Below are 21589 nucleotides of genomic sequence, written 5' to 3' on the forward strand. Positions count from 1 at the left end.
TTCCCAAGCATGCTTGGTACTCATTTTATCGACCCACTGAAGGGATGAAAGGCTGAGTCGGCCTTGCCCGGCCCAAGGATCGAACCAAGGACCTGTGGCACGGCAGCGCGAAGCGCTACCACTCAGCCACCGGGCGTTAGTGCAAGAATCTTTATTCAATACTAATATACTTGGTTAACACTTTCGCAATCATGTGTTTTCTTTTAACTCCCAATTTTCATTGAATATCAGCAAAGGAGTAAAAAAAATATACCTGTTTAATGCAAAACATTATTTATCCTCTTTTCTTAATATCTTCCGGTTATTTTAAGGAGCTTCTTTGTAATCAATGGTGTTAAGAAATAAAAAGTATTAGTTACTTTTTTAAGCTTGTAATGAAATGCATATTTAATAAAGTATATTTTACTCTAATACTTTGAATATTAAATGTAATAGATATAGAATTGCTTGAAAATAAAAAATAAAAAAATGCATCAAATATTTTGTTTTTATTAATTTTATAAGTGCGCTTAAAAATACTATATAGCTGTAAAATTTAATTAAAATAATCTAATTTTTTATAAAAAAAAAACTAAAATTTTATGACAAGGTGGGTTTTTCTTTTTGACCTCTGGAAAGCTAGGGACCGATAAGAAAATTTTACAAAGCTTGAAAAAAGTAATTGAAAAGTTTTAATTTTTGACCAAAGAAATTTTAAAATTCTTGAGAAAAAAAAGAATTTTTCATAAACAGAAAACTTCAGAAACAAAAAATTCTTTCAAAATTTTGTGTGACACCCTTTATATATATATATATATAAAATAACTATTTGGCCAGCCGAATACTTAACCATTCAACAAGTTGAATATTCTGTTAACCAACTGAATAGTTAAGAGTAGATACTTTGCTCAAATGAATATTAGTAAAAGAGGATAAATGTGGAATAATAACTAAAAATTCTGTTTATCATAATGAAAATTTATGTAATAAAATAGAAAAAGTTTTTAACTATTATAAGCAAGAACAACCATTTTAAAATTTTAAAAAAATTAGCAGGAAATCTTTTTCAAATCAATATTGTATTCTAATGTACTCACAGCATTAGATTTCATAGTAATTTAAAAGTTTAATTTCTAATCTTTTGGAATTTTATTCGTTGTTCCTTCATAAATCTTGGAATATAAGATTTTAGAAAATTGGAACTTAGTCTGGGTTTTAAATGTCTTAAATTGTCCACGAATTTGAAAGTTCTAATAAATTTTTTTTTGTTGTCATAGGGTAAATACAAACGGTTAGACCGTTTTCAAGAAGACATGTTTGAAGTGTTTGAGCATGTTCGTCATCGCAGCCGCACCGATTCCCAAGTGTTTGAAGATTCGGTTGAACTGCAATCTTTTTTTATAAAGAGGAGAGATGTGTTGTGCAAAAATGGCGAAGTTCTTCAATCTCCTGCTCTTCAATATTCTGAAGCTGATTTACAAGCAAGTGTGGAAACTTTACGAGCCCAAAAGTTACCTCGAGAACAACAAGAAGCTGAGCTAGAGATCAAGCAAGAAAAGGTAACAAATAATAAAGTAAGGCTGTTTATTTTTTTACTGGAATCATACCTCTGAAACTGTTTAAGAGTATAATACACTATGCTGTTATACTTTTTACTGATAGTGCTTACTTCTTGGCACTTATATGTACTCCAGCTTGTCCCAGAATAATATTTTTCTTCCACTTGAATGCCCATTCAATTTTCATTTTCCTCTGACTTTCAACTGTACCTTTATATGACCTTTTCCTTACCTTAACTCTAGTTCTACTGAATTCTGATATTCTCAGCGATTTGCCATTCATTCTTCTTAAAACTTTTGTTGCAAGTTTTGGAAATTTCTATTCTCATATTTTTGGTAACCCTTTCATGGGCTGCTTTTATTGTTTATTATTCAATGTTTAATTTTCACATGTTAGTTTATTATGACTTGTATTTTTAAAAAGAAATGTTTACATTGTCGAAGAGTTTCATTGCCGTTTTAATAAATTTAAAGATTTAATAGAAATAGCTTTATTTTTTGTGTGCTATTTCTTTTAGTGTTAACATAATTACTGTAATAATTTATATTTTGTAAATGCATACAAATAGAATTATAAAGCAGACCCCCAGGCAGATGAAATATTTCTTGACACTACACATAATTTGTTTTCTTTTAGAAATAAGAATTTTCACCTTTTTATTTTTTATTGATTGCAGGATAAAGAAGAGGTAAAATCAAATGAAATTTTAAGTTCTGATAGTGCCACATTCCAAGCTGAAACTTACTATGTTGGAGATTTTGTATATATCGAACCCAGGTAATAATAGCCTCTTTTTGCATTTCAATTTACCAGTTTCATCAAATTTATATTTTATTCATGTAATATTGCATAAATATCATTTATTAGTTCATATACATATTGCATGTGCATATTTATATGGATTAAACATAAGTATAAGATATAATATACTCTGAAAAATTATTGCTTGATTGTCACCAAAGGAGATAATAAAAGAAATGATTAAAAGAATAACTATTTTAGTCCATTTTCTGCCTCTAAATGTATAGTAAATTTCATAATGATGAAGTTACTGAAATGATTCTTTGTAAAATATAAAGCATAATAAAGTTATTATTTTTTAATTATAAATAAACACATAATTTGCTCTAAAGCCAATAAAGTGAATTTATAGGAGCATTGTACACATTCAGGTAATGAAATGTACATAATTTTTTTGTAGTGCACGGTGTGTATTTTTCAATGAATGAATTTTTATTTGTCTTACAAAATACAAAAAATTAACAACTTTTATATTTATTATACTTTTTACTTTTGAAATGAATGATAAAATATAAGTTTTAAAAATTAGTTATCTAAACATTCCAAGTGTATAATTTAAGATTTTAATGAACATGGTGAAAGGCTTATTAAATGTAATTAATAATTATGTATGAACAGAATTATCATGCACAATCAATGTCTACAATATAAATTGCACTTCATTAATACATAATGTTATATGTTTATCATATAATTCAATCTCTCTTTTGTAATTAAGAATAAGATTCACAAATATTAAGCAAAATATGTTTTGGCATTTGTTAAAATGTATAATAATAGTTTAATCCTAAGTGACATGACAATTTTATTGAATTGAAAATTCAAAATATCAGAAAGTCTCCCTTTATTCTTTTTTAATAAGATATTTTAACGTAACAAAGTTTTTCTGATTTTCAGGCACTAAGTAATTCTATAGTTTAAAATTATCTAATCAAAAATTAGAAATTTATTCTTTCTAGTCCAGATGTAAAAAGAGAAGTTAATGATTCAGTAGTTCTATGAGATATTTTGATTTTCAACTGATTCTAAACTATTGATTTTCTGAGCAGGAGGTACAATGTATTGAAAAAGGCATAGCTTATAACAGAAATCTTAAAATAAGAAGGCAATATTTTGATCTAATCTTTTAAAATACTCATCACAGGCAATTTTTTTTAAACTGAAATTTGTTTTTCCAAATCCTTTGTCTAGAAATATCAATAATGTATTTTAGTCAACCTTAAAGGATTTACAATCCAAATAAATTATGCAATGTGTGTAATGTGTATGCATATTACACATAAATTGCTTTATTAATAAATAATGTACTGCAATATTTATTTTTTTATGTATTTAGTTTAAAATTCATGTATTTAGTTTAGTTGTTAAATTTTGTTTTCAAAAATCAAATAACTGAAATCTGTTTTGCTTCATATAATTTTATGTACATAGTTACGAAATTAAATTAATAAAACAATTAATTTAAAATTAAAAAAAAAACGATTTGTTTTGATAATTAGAAATGATAAAATGTGAAGAAGTAAGTGTAAGGATGGGTGTAAGGGTGTTGGATGTTTTTTTTTTTTTCCAAGTGGGTTCAATCTGAAAAAACCAGCTGTGTTTATCTGGGCTGCGCTGATTTCGGCAAACCCTGTAACGAATGTGTATGGGGATTAAATTATTAACTTTGCCGTTCATTCAATTTAATCATTGTTAAATTTTTGTTTGAAGTTATGGTATTTATGAGTGTAGCATTTAAAAAACGAGGAAAAGAACCACCCTCTTCATTTTCACAAAATAAATAAGTTTACACATTTCCTTCCTAAAAATATTTTATAGCAGATTCCAAGCAGAGAATTCTTTCTTTTTCTTGTGGCAAAATGGTTTGTTTACTTTGATTGTTTAAAATGTTCTGAAAAATAGATATTTCTGTCAAATAGATGTCTGGTCCAAAAATATATCTTTTTACTGTACATCACTATATAAATTTAATTTAAGTCAATTAGATCATTGAGTTTTTTGGGGAAAAGAATCTGTGTTAGCATATAAGAAATCATTAAAAACTTTTGGAAAGTGTTATGTTTTATATCATGTTGTAATTTTCTCGATGATTAATTAAAAAAACATTTGGATATTAGGGAGAAAGGAATGGAGCCTCATATTATGCACGTTGAAAAACTGTGGCGAGATAATCAAGGGGAACAATGGCTTTATGGTTGCTGGTTTTATCGTCCTAACGAAACATTTCATCTTGCTTCTAGAAAATTTCTTGAAAAGGTTTGTTTTCAAAATATTATTCTTCATGCTATGAAATCCTAACTTATTAATTTCATAGTTAATGGTTTATAATAGTTTTCTTAATCTTTTTTTTAACATTTTCATTAATAGCCAAGTTATAATGTTGCAAGGTTCTTTTTAATATATGAATCTGAATTTTATTAGTTATTATTTGATTCAAAATATTTGTTCTTATGTTTTTTCTTAGTTTGATGTGTTTTTTATTTTATGTATATGGCTTGCAAAGTTTTGGGTCTTTAATTATATACCCTATTAGTTTCCCAGAATTTTCTTTTTATAAAACTTATTTAAATATAGTTCATAACATGTTGTACTGTATAAAATAATAAATTTACTTAGAAGTATTTGTTTTATAAAGAAAAATAAATGATTTTTATATTGCTTTCCTTACGTAAATGTCTTGCAGTTTTTTTAATAATTATTTGATATAGCACCTATATTCAATTGCGTAAATAAATACACGTTTTGCCAAATACCAGATAAAGATTTGGCAAATTTTTAGGATCCAGTATATTTTTAATCTAGTGTTTAAAAAGTGCTTAAAACCAGAATAATTATTTTTTTTCCTTAAAAATAATCAATTATTTTTATTCTTTCTAATTTTATTTATTTCTATTTTTTAAATTTCATATGTATTCTCTATAGGAGGTATTTAAAAGTGACAATTATAACAGCACTCCATTAAACCAAGTCATGGGCAAATGTTATGTAATGTTTGTAAAAGACTACTTTAAGCTAAAGCCTAGTGTAAGTATAAACAGTTTTTTTATAATTTTATAGTGGTTTTATCTAAATTGTAATTTTTTTCTTTAATTTTTTTACAGGAGTTTGAATTTAAAGATGTATACGTTTGTGAATCACGTTATTCAGCAAAAGCTAAAGCCTTTAAGAAAATTAAAGTAAGTTTTCAGAAAAAATTTATACAAGTATACTATGATAGTTTCTAACTGTCAATTTTTTTTACTGTTTTTTTATCGATAGGCTTTGTAAAATATGAAAAAATTTACTTACATAGATATTGAGAAACATTCAGTATTTTTTAAATGTAACTAATTTTGATATAAAAGTTAAGATTTTCATATTTTGAACTATGACCGTTATCATTATCATCTACTATATAATTTGCAAAATTATCTTGACAAAGAATTTTTAGAAAATTAATTAATTGCTAAACTCAATTAAAAATAAATCTGCTTCAAAGATAATTCTTTAAAGTTTAATTCTTTTAATTAGTATAAAATTTGTTCTTTAAAAATCAATCAACTGAGCAAAAATTACTTTTTCCATGAAACTCTTTTTATTTGTTCGCTAAGTTATATTTTCTGTATTAAAATTTATACATTTTCAGTGCAAAAAATCTAACCATGTTTATAAAATGCTATCTCACTTGAGGAGAAAAATTTCAATATTGCACATACTAATATCTACATCATATATCCAGGTCTGTTATGTTTTAAGTTAAAATAATTTATAATTGTGGAATTATCCTGTACTATGTTTTATTTTAATTCAAGTCATTATGTTTCAGAAATTATTTCATACTTCAAATTATTGAAGCTTTCATCCATATAGTTCGTATTTAAGGCAAAAGGAGATTTAGAAGGAAAAGAAATGAAATTGACATTCTTTTTTATTTTTATTTTAGTATAATTTGAAGAATATTTTTAATAATTAAGGATAATTTTAATTTTCAAATTTTTATTTATTAAAAAAACCTTTTAATATCTATCAATTAGTTTATATCATATTTTCTTTAATAGGAATTAATAAATTTGACTTTATACTAATAATTTAGCTTTTTATAATGTTTGTATATAATATTAAGCACGTGAATGACATTTGTTGCTTAGTAAATTCTTGTAGTTTTTATCTATTCTTTTTAAAAACAGTTGGAAAAAAATCAATGTTTTGAAACCATCTTGTGACACATAATTTTTCATAATGTATTGCATATTTTGCATAGATTAATGCAACACTGTATGAAACATAATTTGTGTATCACATTCTGTATAAAATATAATTTCTAACATCAAACAAGTTCTGCAAAGTCTATTGTCATTATTTAAAGTATCTTAACTTTAATGCTCACCTTTGTCTGCAGCTAACAACGCAAATGACAAATCACAAATTTTGAAAAGTTAAGAAAAAATATCTTAATAAGTTCAAATTTTTTTTTTTTGAAAGTTGTTTTAATTTACATTAAGAATATTTTTTTTTCTTTTTCTATTTTTTCTTGTTGCTCCTAACATTTTTTTTTTTAATCTTGTTTTTAGATTTGGAATTTTATGGCAAATAACCATGTAAATCTTGTTTCTCGTGAAGAACAAGTAGATCCTATAAGAGTTCCATCCATGTTTAAAGATGGATTTGAAAAACCCAAAGATGATAGCAATGATGATGATCCTGATTTAGATGTTGTAGATAAACCTAGACCAGTAAGTCAGGAACTATATTTCCTTTGAATCAAATGCATAATGAGTTTAGTTATTATCTACCATTGTTAAATATAGTTTGATTTTATATTCTAGCAATATCTGATTGATAAGAATTATAGTATCCAAACTTTATTAGGTTTAGTTTTTTATTATCATGACGGATAGTTCCTATTAATGGAAATTATTTTGTTACTTCACATGCTAAAATAGCAGCAAATATAAATAACCTCCGCAAAAGTAAAATAAAAATAATTAAAAAGGAACTACTTAGTGTAGACTTAAATTGGTAGACTTAAATTGGTAGTGCACAGCCTGCAGCGCAATGGTCAAAAGTGTTCCTCAAAGGATTTATATATAGTACCCTCATTCTAATTAAAGAAGCATGAGAAAAATACTAGTGTTTAAGTTTATAATTGCCTCATATATTAAACTAGGGTTAAGTAATCTACAGCCCAAGGACCAAATGTGGTCCATATATCGTTTATATGCAGTATCCATCTTTAAATTAAAAAAAAATTATTTCAAAAAAATTTCTAATAAACACTGATAAAACAGCTAATTTATAATAAAATAAAATCCTAATCTTTTTCGAAAATGTAAATAATTTTTTCTTTTATCGTAAAATTTTCTAAACAAATGTTGTTCAAATATTCATTTTAAATAGAATTCATACTTTTATGGTTTGCTTAAAACTCGATTTTCAGATAAATTTTATTGGAAAAGAAAATGTTTCAGATTTTTAAATACTTTTACTGTGTAATCTTTTATTAATGTTTTTCAAATTTTTATGATTTAAGTAGAATAATACCTTTGGCCATTTTCAAAAAAACTGTTTCTCAGATGTTATATTACTTTATCATTAAATAAAATTTAATCAGTAGTTTCTTTTGAGATAATTTTCATAGTTAAGAAGTTCATAGTTGGCTTTAATGTAAGCAATTAAATTATTTTTGACTTACATAACAATTTCTTACATCTTTGCCTCCACAAAGGCAAATTTCTCCCAATACTTGATCCAGGAGTTCCCTTTTCTTCTGGATTGGGTCGGCTATTCAAAGACAGTTAGAAAATAAAATAAAATACATATTCCTGTGAGTTTCAGTATTTGTAGCATATTTGTATGCGTATTTAATAATTGTGTGTGTATATCTGTTCAATTTTGTTAAAATAATAAAATTTTATTATTTCTTTTTTATCGATAAAATATTTTTTAAAGTAAATCTTCATGCAAGAAGTTTTTATAATTTTCAGCTAATATCGGTTATGATGTAGCTATAAACTGGAAAATAAAAGTCTCATAATTTTTTCAGAATCTTGTTTGTGAAGTCCAAAATCCAGATGAAGGGGCAACATATTATGAACAATATACGTTACCATCTGGAACTTATAAATTAGGTAAATAATACTTTACTTAAGGAAGAATTAATACTGTAAGGAAACATTTAGATGAGATTGTTATCAAATATTATCTGCATTATATTCAGTTTGCAATGTCTCGATGGGTTTCTCTTTAATGCCTTTATTGTGTTTGGAAGTGGTATGAGTGCTTTTGGGAGCTTGATAAATGTGTATTACACCAAACTTCGATATCTTGACTCTGATAACATGAATTTTTTGATACTGAGAGAAAACTGAATTAAGTAAACATTTGCTAAGCTGATGGAAAAAAACCTCCTTTCAGTTGAATGCATTTCATGGTGAATCCAGAGTCACCATTAAGTGTATTCAACTAAAAAGAGGCTTTTAGTTATTTTTGATCAGAAAATAAATAGTTATAATATATATATATATAAAATATTCATATTTGGTATGAAGTTGCCTGTTTCCTCTATTTTTAAAGAAAGCAGGCATGTAAGATATGTATGCACATATAAGAACATACCCTCTTAAGAGTGGCTAGAGTTTGCTAATTTAATTAATGTAAAAAAAATCGATAATTATGATGAAGTTGATAATGTGGACATTAATGGGGCAATATGTGGCAACGATGGGGAACAAGGAGACATTATTTTCATGGGTTATAAACAGTTACAGTTTTTTTATTAAATTATTAAAAATAATTGATTTTTGATCTCACATAAATTTTAGTGTTTCTCTTTAAGTTTGTGATATTGAGATTTGACTGTAACTTGTGTTGACTATAGTCACGGAATAGAACTGTAATACTTTCTTATTTGTGCTCAAATAAATTAAAAAGTTTTTTAATCCTTTATTAATCAAAAAAATTAATAGCCATAAATTTTTAAAATAATGCAAAGTTCCACAAGCTTAAAACTCAGCCAACACTTTTACATTTATTTCAAAAATAAATATTAAAAGTTAATAAATATATTGTCTCTTAGTTTGCCTTTCTCTTTTTACTACATATTTATATTTTAATAAGTGTGATATGGTAAGATCAAAGTTGGTTTTTTGGTATATTTCAAAATTTCATGCATTTTTAAATATTTTTATTTTCACTATCTCATGGAAAAGCCTTAAAAATTTGATGGAAAATATACACTTGAATTAGAAACAATTAAATTAAATTTAAGGGTGAGAATAATAATTTCACACATTAATTAAAATTCAATTTTGTAGTAAAAAGAGAAAGTCAAACAAAAGGTCTATTATTTATTGATATTTCAGTTTTAAAAAAATTCTGTGTTTGAAAATTTTACAGATATACTGGACTAAAAAAAATAAATAAATAAAAAGAAACATCAAATGAACATATATTTTAAAATTTGACGCTTTGCTCTTTTTTTCCATGTTTTTTTATTTTGAATAAAAACTATTGGTATATTAAAAAATCCTTATTTTCTATAGATATTACTTCCTTTACCATTATTTCATGAAATTTGTATTTAGATGTAACGAGAAAAATAAGAGTAATTTACTAAATGTGGAATCTTAAAATATTTTTGTTAGAAGTGCTATTTATTTTGAAAGTATGTCAGGGGACTGAGTCTTTTCACACTGTATGAATAGAAGTGTTTAGTGTGAAATTTAGCATTATGTCTAGAACTTTTTAAAAATTTTACAATTAATATATATTATTATAATATAATAGTTTATGTTATAATTTGTTACATGCTTTCTGGTCACATTTTACTTTTTTTCTTCCTGCTTTAGTTTTATTTCTAATGTATTTATTTTTGATTATTATTAAAATATTTATATGTAAATTAATAGGAGACTGCTGCTATGTGAGAACTGAGCATAATAAATCTTTAATTGGAAAAATTGATCGTATGTGGATTGATAAGTTGTAAGTATATTCAAGTTTAATGTGTTTATAATATCAGGATTTGTTTTTCTGCTTGTTATTTGTCTAAGGAAAATATCAGTTTTGTGCAACCCAAATTATTGGTAAGTTATATTTATCAGTAAACTTCTTTCATTCTTATTGTTGTAATTTGTGTTTGGAATAGGGGTAATGCCTATTACCATGGACCATGGTTTGTTACTCCACAAGAGGTTCAGCATCCACCCACAAGATTGTTTTTCCGCCAAGAAGTTTTTCTAAGCTCAATAGAAGATACAAATCCTCTTTTGAGTGTAATTGGACATTGTGCTGTTCTAGAATACAAAGATTATTGTATCAGTAAGTTTTATCCTTACTTTAATCAGTAAGTTTTTTCACAACTTATATCTTTAAGAAATATTTCTTTCAATGTACCGATTGATATTATTTTAGTAAAGGAATTTTTAAATGAATTTAATCAATTTTTCCATGAAATAGAACTTTTTCATACTTCTCAGATTATATTTTGCTTTCACTTGTCATTGATGCTATCTTTATTTAAAAACTTGTTTCACTTGTTTTATTTATTAAATTATTTTTATTCACTTGTTTTTATTTTTCAAATTGTTGCTGTTATCAAGTATTCCTGTTGCTGTTATCAATCGAAATGTATTGTTAAACTTCAATATGTATTGAAAAATTATTTGTGTTAAAAAGTTAATGTTCAAAATCAAGTGTACACATCAATTTCCAGGATTCATAGTGATGTTAGATTTTTAATGAATTATAACTGTTTGGTTTTAAAGCAGTTTAAGTGAAAAAATGGTTTTATGTATTAATGAGCTATTTATTTGACCAGGTGACAAAGAAAGTTTCAATAATTATTAGCATCAGAATGGCATTCTACTCATAAAATTCACAATAAACTTTTACGTTTTTTTCCTTATAACTTTCTTTTAAGTGTATGAGGGTTTAGTGTTGCAATCAGAATCTCAACCGCTTTTTGACTAGTCAGAGCACTAAAATCTTTATTAGAGAGCTCTGCATGATGGTCTGTAGCTGCAGAAGTTTCAACACATTTCCTTGCAGCCAAATACTTTTCTGAATTTTTTTTAAAATTAATAGTTATTATTATAAAAAGGTGTGCATAATATAGTTTTTTTTCCTGTATCCTACAATTTGACAGTTAAAATGTTTGATAAATTGAACTTTTACCTTTCTGCTTTAAAATTTCAACCATCAAAGTTTGACTATGCAGATTTTTTTTATTAATTTCTTATTATAGTGTAATGATTTATTTAAAAAGTTAAGATATTCTCTGTAACTAAGTTTTTTCAGATTTATATGTTTTTAGCTTCTAATTTGAATATATATATATATTATTTGCTTATTTATTACATCTTTTTAACTGTTATTTTAATGTTGAATTTATTTCTATTTAAATTCTCATTCAAAATCAATTTGTAATTTACTTGTCCTGTTATGAAATAGTGTATTATTATATTATAGAAAGGCCTACTGAAATTGCAGAACAAGATACATTTATTTGTGAATCCAAATATTTAGAAGCAGAAAGGCAGATAAGAAAGCTCTCTAAAGGATTGCGAGTAAGCAACATTAAGTTTGTTTTTGGGGAGATAGCTTGTAAACATTGTTGAAATGCTTCATTGCTTTCAATAGTCATCTGTATATTTTATGAAATTAGGAATAATATTTTAATTTTTCAGAAAATTCCTGTAACATCAAATGTCACAGAAGACGAGTTTTATTTCTTTAGGAAACCTCTTAATCCTCAAAAGGTATGAGAAATTCTTACTTTGTGTCTTCAAACCTAATTCATGTTCCACTTAATTTTAATAAAAAAAGTAAACAGTTATTTATTTTATATATATACATGTGTGTATGTATATATACATGTAACCCGATTCACCTCATAGGCAGATAAGCGCTCTGTCTCCTAAGCCACCATGGATCAAAGATAATTGATTTTATTTTATCCGTTGTTGAACAGCCGACCCAATTTTGGGTTTACGACTACTAATGTTTAACTCCGTAACCTTGTAATTTTGAACCAATCCAGAAGACAAGGAAACTCCTTCATCAGTACCCCCACAGGTATTGATTTGTTTATGGGAACATGGAGAACTTTGCGACTCAATGGATTTAAAGTGCATCAGTAACCATTTACTAACACCGGGAGTCTTCGGCCGGCGGGAATCGAACCCACAAACTCTTAGACATAGGCCCAGTGCCCTACACAACGAGGCTATCCCGGCCTAAAGATAATTGATTAGTAACAAAAAATTCTCTTCTAATCTGATTCTCTATGATGTTTGTGGAAAAATCTTTTTGCCATAATTTGTTTTTGTTAATTATGCCGTTTTTATGACTTATACATGTGCCATTTTTATTCCCAGTTGTTAAATGTTGTTCTAAGAATAGTGAAATAATAGGCAGCTTATTTATTATTATTTTTTTTATTAAATAATTATGTGTGTAATTTTTTTGAGTTACTGCTGCTTGCCTAGGTAGAGCTTTGCTAAAATAATAGACAGTAAGATTTTGCTATTGTAAGGCAAAATGTTTTACATTTAAATTTAATCCTTAAGTTTCTTTTTCCTCATTTGTGTTACTTTTTTCTTGTTCTAGTCTTTTATTCTTGCATGAGTTGTAAAATATTCTTATATTCTATACGTTTTTCTTCAATGTTAAAAGAGTAATTTTTAAAAATAATCACTTAATATGACAAAATATAAATATTTATTGTGGTCGTAGTTATTTAAAATATGCTAATGGAATTACATTCTTTAAATATTAATTATAAAATATACTAACTGATTTAATTTAAGTAATCTATGATCAAAGGAGTTTAAGTTTTACTTTTTGACAGTTTTGTAAATAAAAATCCGTTATCAAATTTTAATGCAGAACAACTTAAATTGTTGTAATAGTCTAAGTATTTAAAAGAAATAAGCATTCTCACATATATTTGCCTAATTGCTAAAAGTTTTTTTTAGAAAGTAAAATTATTTTAGAGTATTCTAATTATATCAACAGATGAAATCACACTGTACAACTTGTTATTCTAAAATTCTGATTTTCAATTTCCTATTATGTATTTGTAGTCATTAATAACTTTGCATGTAAAATTATGTGTCGCTTTACTCATCTGTCACTGTTTGAAAAAGCATGTTAATTAATGCACCCTCTGCATGTGCTCCACTTACTTCTCATTACAGACTGAAGTTCTAATTGCACCTGTAATTCCCAAGAAAATACCTACTACTGCTGTAAGTAAAATGCATGATTCCTAACAAATGTTTTTCTTATTGTTGTTCAAATGTAAGCTATATTTGTACTCTTATGGTCGATTTTTCAGCAAAAATTAAATATTTGTGTATGGATATGGCTTTATTATTAGTTGAGACATTGAATTTTATGTATATCTCATAAAGTACTGTTTTATTATAAGAACAGCATGGTATTCTAATTCTGTTTGACATGCTTATAAAATGTTTTAAGAATGAAAGCCAGGGGCAGCAGAGTTAGAAGGAATAGTTGTTTTAGTTTTATTTATTTATGCCATATTTGAAATAATATTTATTCAGCATAATGTTCTGTAGTATATAATCTTTTAGACAACAAAGTATATATTTGTTTCCATACTTAATTTTAATAAGGCAAGTGAGTGGTACATATTTTTAAATATTTTTCAAACATAAAAAGCAATTTCTTTTTCTTTTTTTCATCTTATTATGATTTTATTTCAAGTATTTAAACTGACAAAAGGAGTTCTTTTACTTTTATAAATTCTATATTTAGTTAGCTATTAATTATGACCAACTGTGAGTCACTCTGGTAACTTTATTTATTTTTATCTATTTCTCTGTACATGCATCACATGTTTCACTCATTTTTTTCTTAAAGATTCAATATTATTATTTTTTTTTAAATAATTAGTTTTCAAGGAAAATACATATTTAATTCTACTTTGGCAGTTTTGTACATAAAAATCTATTATATAATTTTCCAATGTGTCTAATGTCAATATTAGGAAAGAAGTTGAGAATTAAAAACTTTCTGCAAAAAATTTTAATAAAAAATTGAAAAATTGAAAACCTAAATGCACAAATAAGGGTAAACATTGACCTGTAATTTTATAGTTATAACTGCCAGAAGTGTTTTGATTGAGTTGCTTTATTGGTGATTTCAGCGAACAGGAACTGATTTTACTGCAATAACATCTTTTCAATCTTTATTTATGATCTTTTACTTTTCATTTGAAAGGGCTTTCAATGGTATTAATTGAGGGCTTTTTTGTGCATTAATGTAGAAACCAATTTTATATTTAGTATTCCTATTATAAGTATGCTAGTATTTTAACTAAAAGTAAAAGGTCAAATAAAGATGTTAATGGGTAATTAATTATAAAGTAATCTAATGCAATTTTTTTTATTAGATTACTTTTTTTAAAGATTATTTTTTAAAATTTTATTTTAGGAGTTATCCCCTCTTATGACAAGACCTACTATTGAGACTGATAATGAAGAATCTAATCAATCAGTGCCAATGGCTACTATTGAACAAGATATATCCACACCAGTATTATCTTCCAATAAAAAGGTGTTTTGTAAATTTTTTTTATACTTTGCATTTTAATTTTTTAAGACATGCTGTGGTATTTTTCAGTTTGTTATATTGGTTTTTAAGTAAATTATCTGTTTTGTTATGAAGCAGTGCTTATGTGGTAATTTCTGGTTAAATTTCTACTACTGTAAAGTTTGAATTTGATACCACCCATGGATAATTCAATTAACTTTGCACTTGCTATAATGTTATTTTAGCTTTTTTTTGTAAACAAATAAATAAAATTTCTTATTTTTAAATCAATTGCTACCTAGGTCAACAACACAAGGATGTGATTCTTCCGCGGTTTCGCAAATTTCTGCTTTTTTTTCAGATTTTTCCATTTTTCCCGCTAATTTCCGCAGAAATTTTTTTTGGGACGAGTTAAAATATTTTTTGAAGAATTTAATTTTCCACGGAGCGAAAGTATTGAAGTCCTCATTCCTCCCTCTGAAGCTTCTCTAAAAATCATTTCCTTGGAAAAAATCCGTTTACCTTTATACAGGGATGAGATTTTTTCGCCTTTGCCTTTCAAATTTCAGCCTTTTTTTTATCAAAAATTCCGATTCTCTAAAAGTTTCGTTTATTTATAAATATCCGGCTTTTTTTTTCTTTTTTTGAGAATTCAGACGTTGAAATAAAATAATTATATTTATTTGCGATTTTCAAAGGTAAACACAAAATTCAAACTACGTCCTAGCTGCTAACCTTTCCGTATTTTTACTTATTTTCTCCGCTTTTACGCACAAAAAATAAGATTTTTCGTATTTTTATTCGTCCACTCGACAGGTCGTATTTTCGCAATTCAAACAATTGACCCTGTTGTCTAGCGTGAAAGCAAACGATAGAATAAAAAAATTAAATAGAGGTGGATTTGCGGTGAAAATATTTATTTGCTTATTCAATTAATCTTGTAAATGTTTATTTATTATGTCTAAACAAAAACAATACAGACAAGCCTTTTAGAAATCCCAAGTCAAGAATCTGCAAATATCTCGATTCTTATCCACGCGATTTTTATATCAATCATCGATTTTCGTATTTCCCTGATTTAAAAGTTGCGCATTGCGATTCTTATTCAGGCGACTTAAATATCGTACATTGCGATTCTTATTTACGAGATTTAAAAATCCAATATCGCCATTTGTATTTACGCCAGCTTAAAATCCAATGTCGTGATTCGTTTGTGCGGTTGTAATATCAATCATCGATCTTCGTATTTATACGTTCTTTAAAAATTAGACATTGTGATTTGTATTCGCGCGATTTAAAAATTATGCATCGTGATTCCTATTTACGTGATCTAAAAATTACGCTTCATGATTTGTATTTTCGCATTTTTTAAAATTCGATATAGAGTTTCATATTCACGTGATTTAAAAGCCTCATATTGAGATTCATATTCTCTCAATTTGAAATCATGCATGTGATTCATATTCATATATTCATACAATTTTAAAATTAATCATCGGAATTTATAATCACATGGCTTACAAGTTTAAAAGTCGCACCTTTTTTGTCAAATATGAATTTTTGTGTGTGTATATATATATATGTATTCATTCTTGGATTTCCTATTTTTTACTTTCTGACTACTCTCATCCCTGACAACAAAGAAAAATTTTATTTTAGTTTCCATGCAAAATAAAAAATGGAATGTGTGAATTTTAAGAGAAATTTTTTTATCCCATATGAAACTAAAATTAATTAATTAATGAATTAATATTTGAAAAAACTGTACTAACGTCAAGTGTCATCTATTACATGTTTAAAAAATGTATTTGAACTTAAGTGGATGAATTGAAAGTATTTTATTAACGATTGAAAATTCGAACAAAATTCATAAATATATATATAGAGAGAGTTTGAACTAATAGTCGAAATTGAAAAATTTCCGGTTTTAAGAGAACTTTGAATACCTATTTTCCATAAATATTTACTCAACATTTTGAGCCACCATCTGTCCATTTAGTTTTATGAGCACATAAAAAAGAATGAGAGAAATAAAATATAGCCAAGAACCTAGCTTTGTTTTTCAGGTTTTATCCCTTAATATCAGTTTTAGAAAATAAACACCCCATAGTGTTGACTCAGCTCGGATGACTCGAATAGATCCTGAGCTGGTATTCTTCCGTTCACACCAACCAGTGAACTTTCAGCCACGGCAGATTTAACTTGCTGCATAGAAATGTTCGTTTAGTTGGCCACTAGCTATTTTAATCAACTGTAAAAAGATAATATATTATCTTTTTACATTTGCTAAATTATCTACCTAAATATGTGTTTAAAAATTATGAAATTTTAATTCTTCAGTAAATACAATAAATAAAACCAATTTATTACATCTTTTCACAATCTCATAAGTAAGAAAAAAATCAGTGGTAAAAGTATGAAATTCCATAATAACTTAAATGTTTTCTTCTATTTTTTGGGCAAACTAATGTTATTGTTCATATAAGGTACTATGTTTTTGAAAATATATGAGCTGTGTTAAAAACTGTAGTTTGGCTAGTAGAATAGTTAACTTTTTTTAAAAGAAATATGTAAATTAAGGCTTATCATTGTTAAGACTTATCATCATGCATAATCAATAGTTGTAGGTTTAAGTTACCCTAAAATGTTAACTTATTTATTTTATTAATCAATCTCTGGTCAGGTAGCAAAAATCAAAGTAGTGTTTCATTTGAAATTCCTTTTAATAAGTCATTTATTGTATTTGTTGTTATGCGTTCATACTTTTATACATTGTTTATTTATTTCTTATAATAATTATTATCATTTTCAGTTCTCAAATTATTTTTTCATTTTAGAATTTCTTCCAGAAGAGTACTAAAAGAATTGTTACTGGATATATACTTTTTGCGAGCGAAGTCAGGAGATCAGTTATTGCTCAAAACCCAGATCGATCATTTGGTGATATCAGCAGATTAATTGGAACTGAGGTTAATATAGCTTATATATTTTTTGTTGTTTAAAGTGTATTACTTGAAAATTATTAATCATATATTTGTAGAAATAATAGCAATAAAAAGATCTAAACTTTTTGTTTGCCTCTAACTGGAGCTAATTCATTAGAAGAGAAATGAAATCTGCATCTGGAATAACTTTTGAAGTAATGATCAGATTTGTGTAAACTAGGATTCAATCTTAATGGTTCGAGAGGTGACCTTAAATTAGCTAATTAGTTTCTGCAGTCAGAGTCAATATTTTAAGTTTCAAAATAATTAGATTTAATGTGTTTCCCTTTTTAATTTTACTAAATGTGAAATGCCAAAAAAAAGAAAAAAGATATGAATGATTTTTGATCTAATGATCAAATTTTTACATTCTATCTCAATCTTAATGGGTCACATGGATGAACTCCAATTTGATAATTAGTTAATACAGTCAATATTTTAAGTTTAAAAAAATTAAGTTTTAATATTGTGTTTCCTTTTGAATGTGTTCTCTTTTTCATTTTGCTAAACCTAAAATGCCAAAAAGTGATATTAATATCTTCTGATCTAATGATTGAATTTTTATATGCTAGGACTTAATGGATCACAGGTATGAACTCCAATTTGCTAATTAGTTAGTGCAGACGATATTTTTGAAATCAGACTTAAAAATGTCCTTTCTCTGCATAAATGTGATGATCATGAATCCTGACGCCTAAAATATAGGGGATGACTGCAATCTGGGAAATATGGTCTTAATAATTTGGTCAGGAGAGCTATCAAAAGTTTGGACTCCTTAATATTAATTTTACTTTTTGCCTATATCCCACTATCTAAATAAATTTTTAAGCACATTGAAACATTTTTGCACACAATTATATTTGTTTATTCAAAGTTAATTTACATAAAAAATAATTTTTAATGATTATTTATTATTTAGTTTTATAGTAGTCTAAAAAGTTTTGAATTACAAGGTATAAATTTTTTTTTTTAATAAAATTTTAAAGCATTTATTATAATATGGCAAAATACAAAATTCGAATGAAATCAGTTTAATAGTTTTTAAGACATCTTACATTCTTAATTTTGGATATCTTACTTCCTTAAAACTTGATGTCTCAAGAACTATTCAACTGATTTCTATCAAATCTTGTATTTTGCCATATTCTTGGAAATCTTCAAATCTTGTATTTTGCCATTACATTCTTAAATATGATATAAAAACTTAAAATGAAATAAAATGAAATTTTTAAAAATTTTATATTTTCTTGTGTTTTGTGTGGAATTATCTTTGCATAAATGAATTTTATAATTGTACTATCAATAAGATAGTAATTTAAAAAATTTTTTTTTTTTACTTTTTCATTATTTTTTTGTGTTGACTTTGGATAAACAAATTTTATAATTGTGTTCAAAATTGTTTTACTTTGCTTAAAATGTTTTTGAGATATGGCAAAATATACCAAAAATAAAATTAACATTAAGGGGTCCAAACTTTGGACCGCTCTCTTCACCAATTTGATGGGACCATTTTTATTTAGATTGCACCCTCTATATTTTCGGGGTCAGAAATCATATTTCAGTGAAAAAAGGTATGTTTATTCAAAGAAAATATTTTTTGTGTCTTATTTTAAATATCATCTGCTCTAACGAATTAGCATATTTGAGGCCATTAAGATTGAGTTCTACCACGTGAAAATCTGATTGATTTATATCAAAAGTTATTGTCTATTAGAGTGATAGTCTCTTTTTTTTTCTTGCACTGTACAACACTCATACATATTGAAACTTGTTATTGAACATAACATGTTCGAAAGCTCCTAGAAGCACCTTTGTTTGAAGATGATGACTAGTAGTTTTTTGAATCTTTGTAAGCAATATTCAAGATAGCATTATTTTAGGATTCTAAAAATTCTATTCTCTTCTTTGTTCTAAGTTTTTCTCATGTTCCAGGAAGAATCGCTTAATTGCATGAAATTTTTTTTTTTAAATTCAATTTTATTTATTTTAGTGGCGTAATTTACCTATTGTAAAAAAAGCTGATTATGAAGAGCGTGCACAGAAACAGAATGAAGAAACACAATCTCACTTTTTGAATGAGAGTAGTATGCCCCACTCCCCTGCTTCCACACAAGGTAGTACGTCTGACAAGAACGAGAACATTTTGTATGAATGTATGTGGGATGGATGTGATCATCAGTTTGAAGACCAAACAGATCTTATTGAACATTTAGCTGTTGAACCTGGAGGTCACATTCAACAAACATTTAAAGGAAAAGGAGCTGAAAGTAAGATAAAAAAGATTTTGTTCATTCATTCTTCAATTGAAGTAAATACACCTTTTCATTCATGGTTTACGGTTATTAGAATGTTTATGATTACAAGAATCCTTGTCAGTATAACATGATTTTCAAACATATTTTTCAAGGTACAATTTTTTAAATTCTGCTAACCTCTAATAAAGTAATTTTTATAGAGGTTAGCAGAATTTAAACAAATTTGTTACAGTTTTCCGATAAAACTTCTAATTCAAAATTTATTTAAAATTTAGTTGTCATTGATACTCTGCACTGATGATTCCAAAACCGCTAGAGATACGCAATTATTTTTATTTTGTCTTGTTTTGTTGCTTTTCATTTAGTTCAATAAAGGTTTATTTTTAAGAAAAAATTCTTTAAATTACGTTTAGAAGAAAAATTTAAATTGAGAAAAGATAAATTATTCAAGAGTATTTAAGAAAAATACAACACAATGAAAACTTTTAAAATTTACCATTAAGCTACCAAAAAGATTCCAGAACATCATCTGTTTCACATTCAGCATTATTAACAGTGCTGTCATATGGATCCCTTTCTGTAATGGATTCTTTTTCTGAATCTGCTGAGTCCCTCAAAAAATCGTCTTCACCCCATCTAAAGAATTTAATTTTAAAAGATTTCACTATAACATTTGAATCCATATTTCAATAATTTTTTAACTTTAGAAGTTTTCATATTATGTTTTTTAAGCAATAGACTTATATTCCCAACATAACAGAAATTTACAATTTAATAATCAAAAGTAGGGGGTAGTCGACTTTCACACCGGTACGTGCAGTATTTACTTTATACTAAGTGTATTTAGAAATAATTTTAAAAGTGGCTAGGTAGTATTGTAGTTGTATTTGCATAATGAAGAGTCTGAGCAAAATAAAAACTTTACAACTTTTTATGTTTAAAATATTCGTAGTTTCGTTTTATTATTATTTTTATTTTTATAAGTAAATGTTTTCCTTACTGCTATCTTAATAAATAAAAGCTTCAAATTTTTGTTAATTTATATTTTTTTGTTAACATATTGGAATTGGTCTTAAAAATAAATTTCTTATGGCATTAAAAAAGTTTAAACTCAACGCAGTGAGGAGTCATACTGAAATTTATTTTAGCATTAACTCTAGTTAATGGCATACAAATATTAAAAGCAGTAGACTTTGATGCTGTTGCAGAAATTTGTTTTCTTTTTTTTTTCTCGTAAAATTTTCTTCTTTGAAGTTGTGACATGGGGACAAACTGGTTATTAATATGTTTCTTTCGAAGTTTTTTTGTTTTTGTTTTACTCTTTCAATATATAACTTTACTCTTTCAATTTTCAGAGGGAGAAATTCAGTGTCTGTGGTACAACTGCCAAAGAATTAAGAAAAATATACCGTAAGTAGTCCTTCAACCTTATTATTTTAAGTGAATGTAATATATTTTTATTAATTTTTATAA

At 26.2% G+C, this 21589-nt stretch overlaps 1 protein-coding gene across 18 annotated transcripts in view; it reads left to right on the forward strand.

Annotated features, from left to right (window-relative positions):
- polybromo (protein) overlaps window positions 1–21589 on the forward strand; it is a 65829-nt gene that overhangs the window by 35345 nt on the left and 8895 nt on the right. For 6 of the 18 annotated variants that reach the window (XM_016063202.4, XM_016063200.4, XM_016063208.4 and 3 more), the window contains exons 22-37: window positions 1257–1553; window positions 2216–2316; window positions 4458–4596; window positions 5263–5364; window positions 5442–5516; window positions 6891–7052; window positions 8363–8447; window positions 10227–10302; window positions 10466–10638; window positions 11788–11885; window positions 12006–12077; window positions 13518–13568; window positions 14779–14901; window positions 17715–17846; window positions 19852–20128; window positions 21472–21526. In XM_016063202.4, the coding sequence (XP_015918688.2) occupies window positions 1257–1553; window positions 2216–2316; window positions 4458–4596; window positions 5263–5364; window positions 5442–5516; window positions 6891–7052; window positions 8363–8447; window positions 10227–10302; window positions 10466–10638; window positions 11788–11885; window positions 12006–12077; window positions 13518–13568; window positions 14779–14901; window positions 17715–17846; window positions 19852–20128; window positions 21472–21526 (2018 nt within the window). The remainder of the gene's footprint in view (window positions 1–1256; window positions 1554–2215; window positions 2317–4457; window positions 4597–5262; window positions 5365–5441; window positions 5517–6890; window positions 7053–8362; window positions 8448–10226; window positions 10303–10465; window positions 10639–11787; window positions 11886–12005; window positions 12078–13517; window positions 13569–14778; window positions 14902–17714; window positions 17847–19851; window positions 20129–21471; window positions 21527–21589) is intronic. The other 12 variants (XM_071181480.2, XM_071181495.2, XM_071181481.2 and 9 more) reach the window with 7 other exon arrangements.

The sequence above is a fragment of the Parasteatoda tepidariorum genome, chromosome 3, assembly GCF_982258835.1.
Source record: "Parasteatoda tepidariorum strain Cologne lab strain chromosome 3, Ptep-v5.0, whole genome shotgun sequence".
NCBI lineage: Eukaryota > Metazoa > Arthropoda > Arachnida > Araneae > Theridiidae > Parasteatoda > Parasteatoda tepidariorum.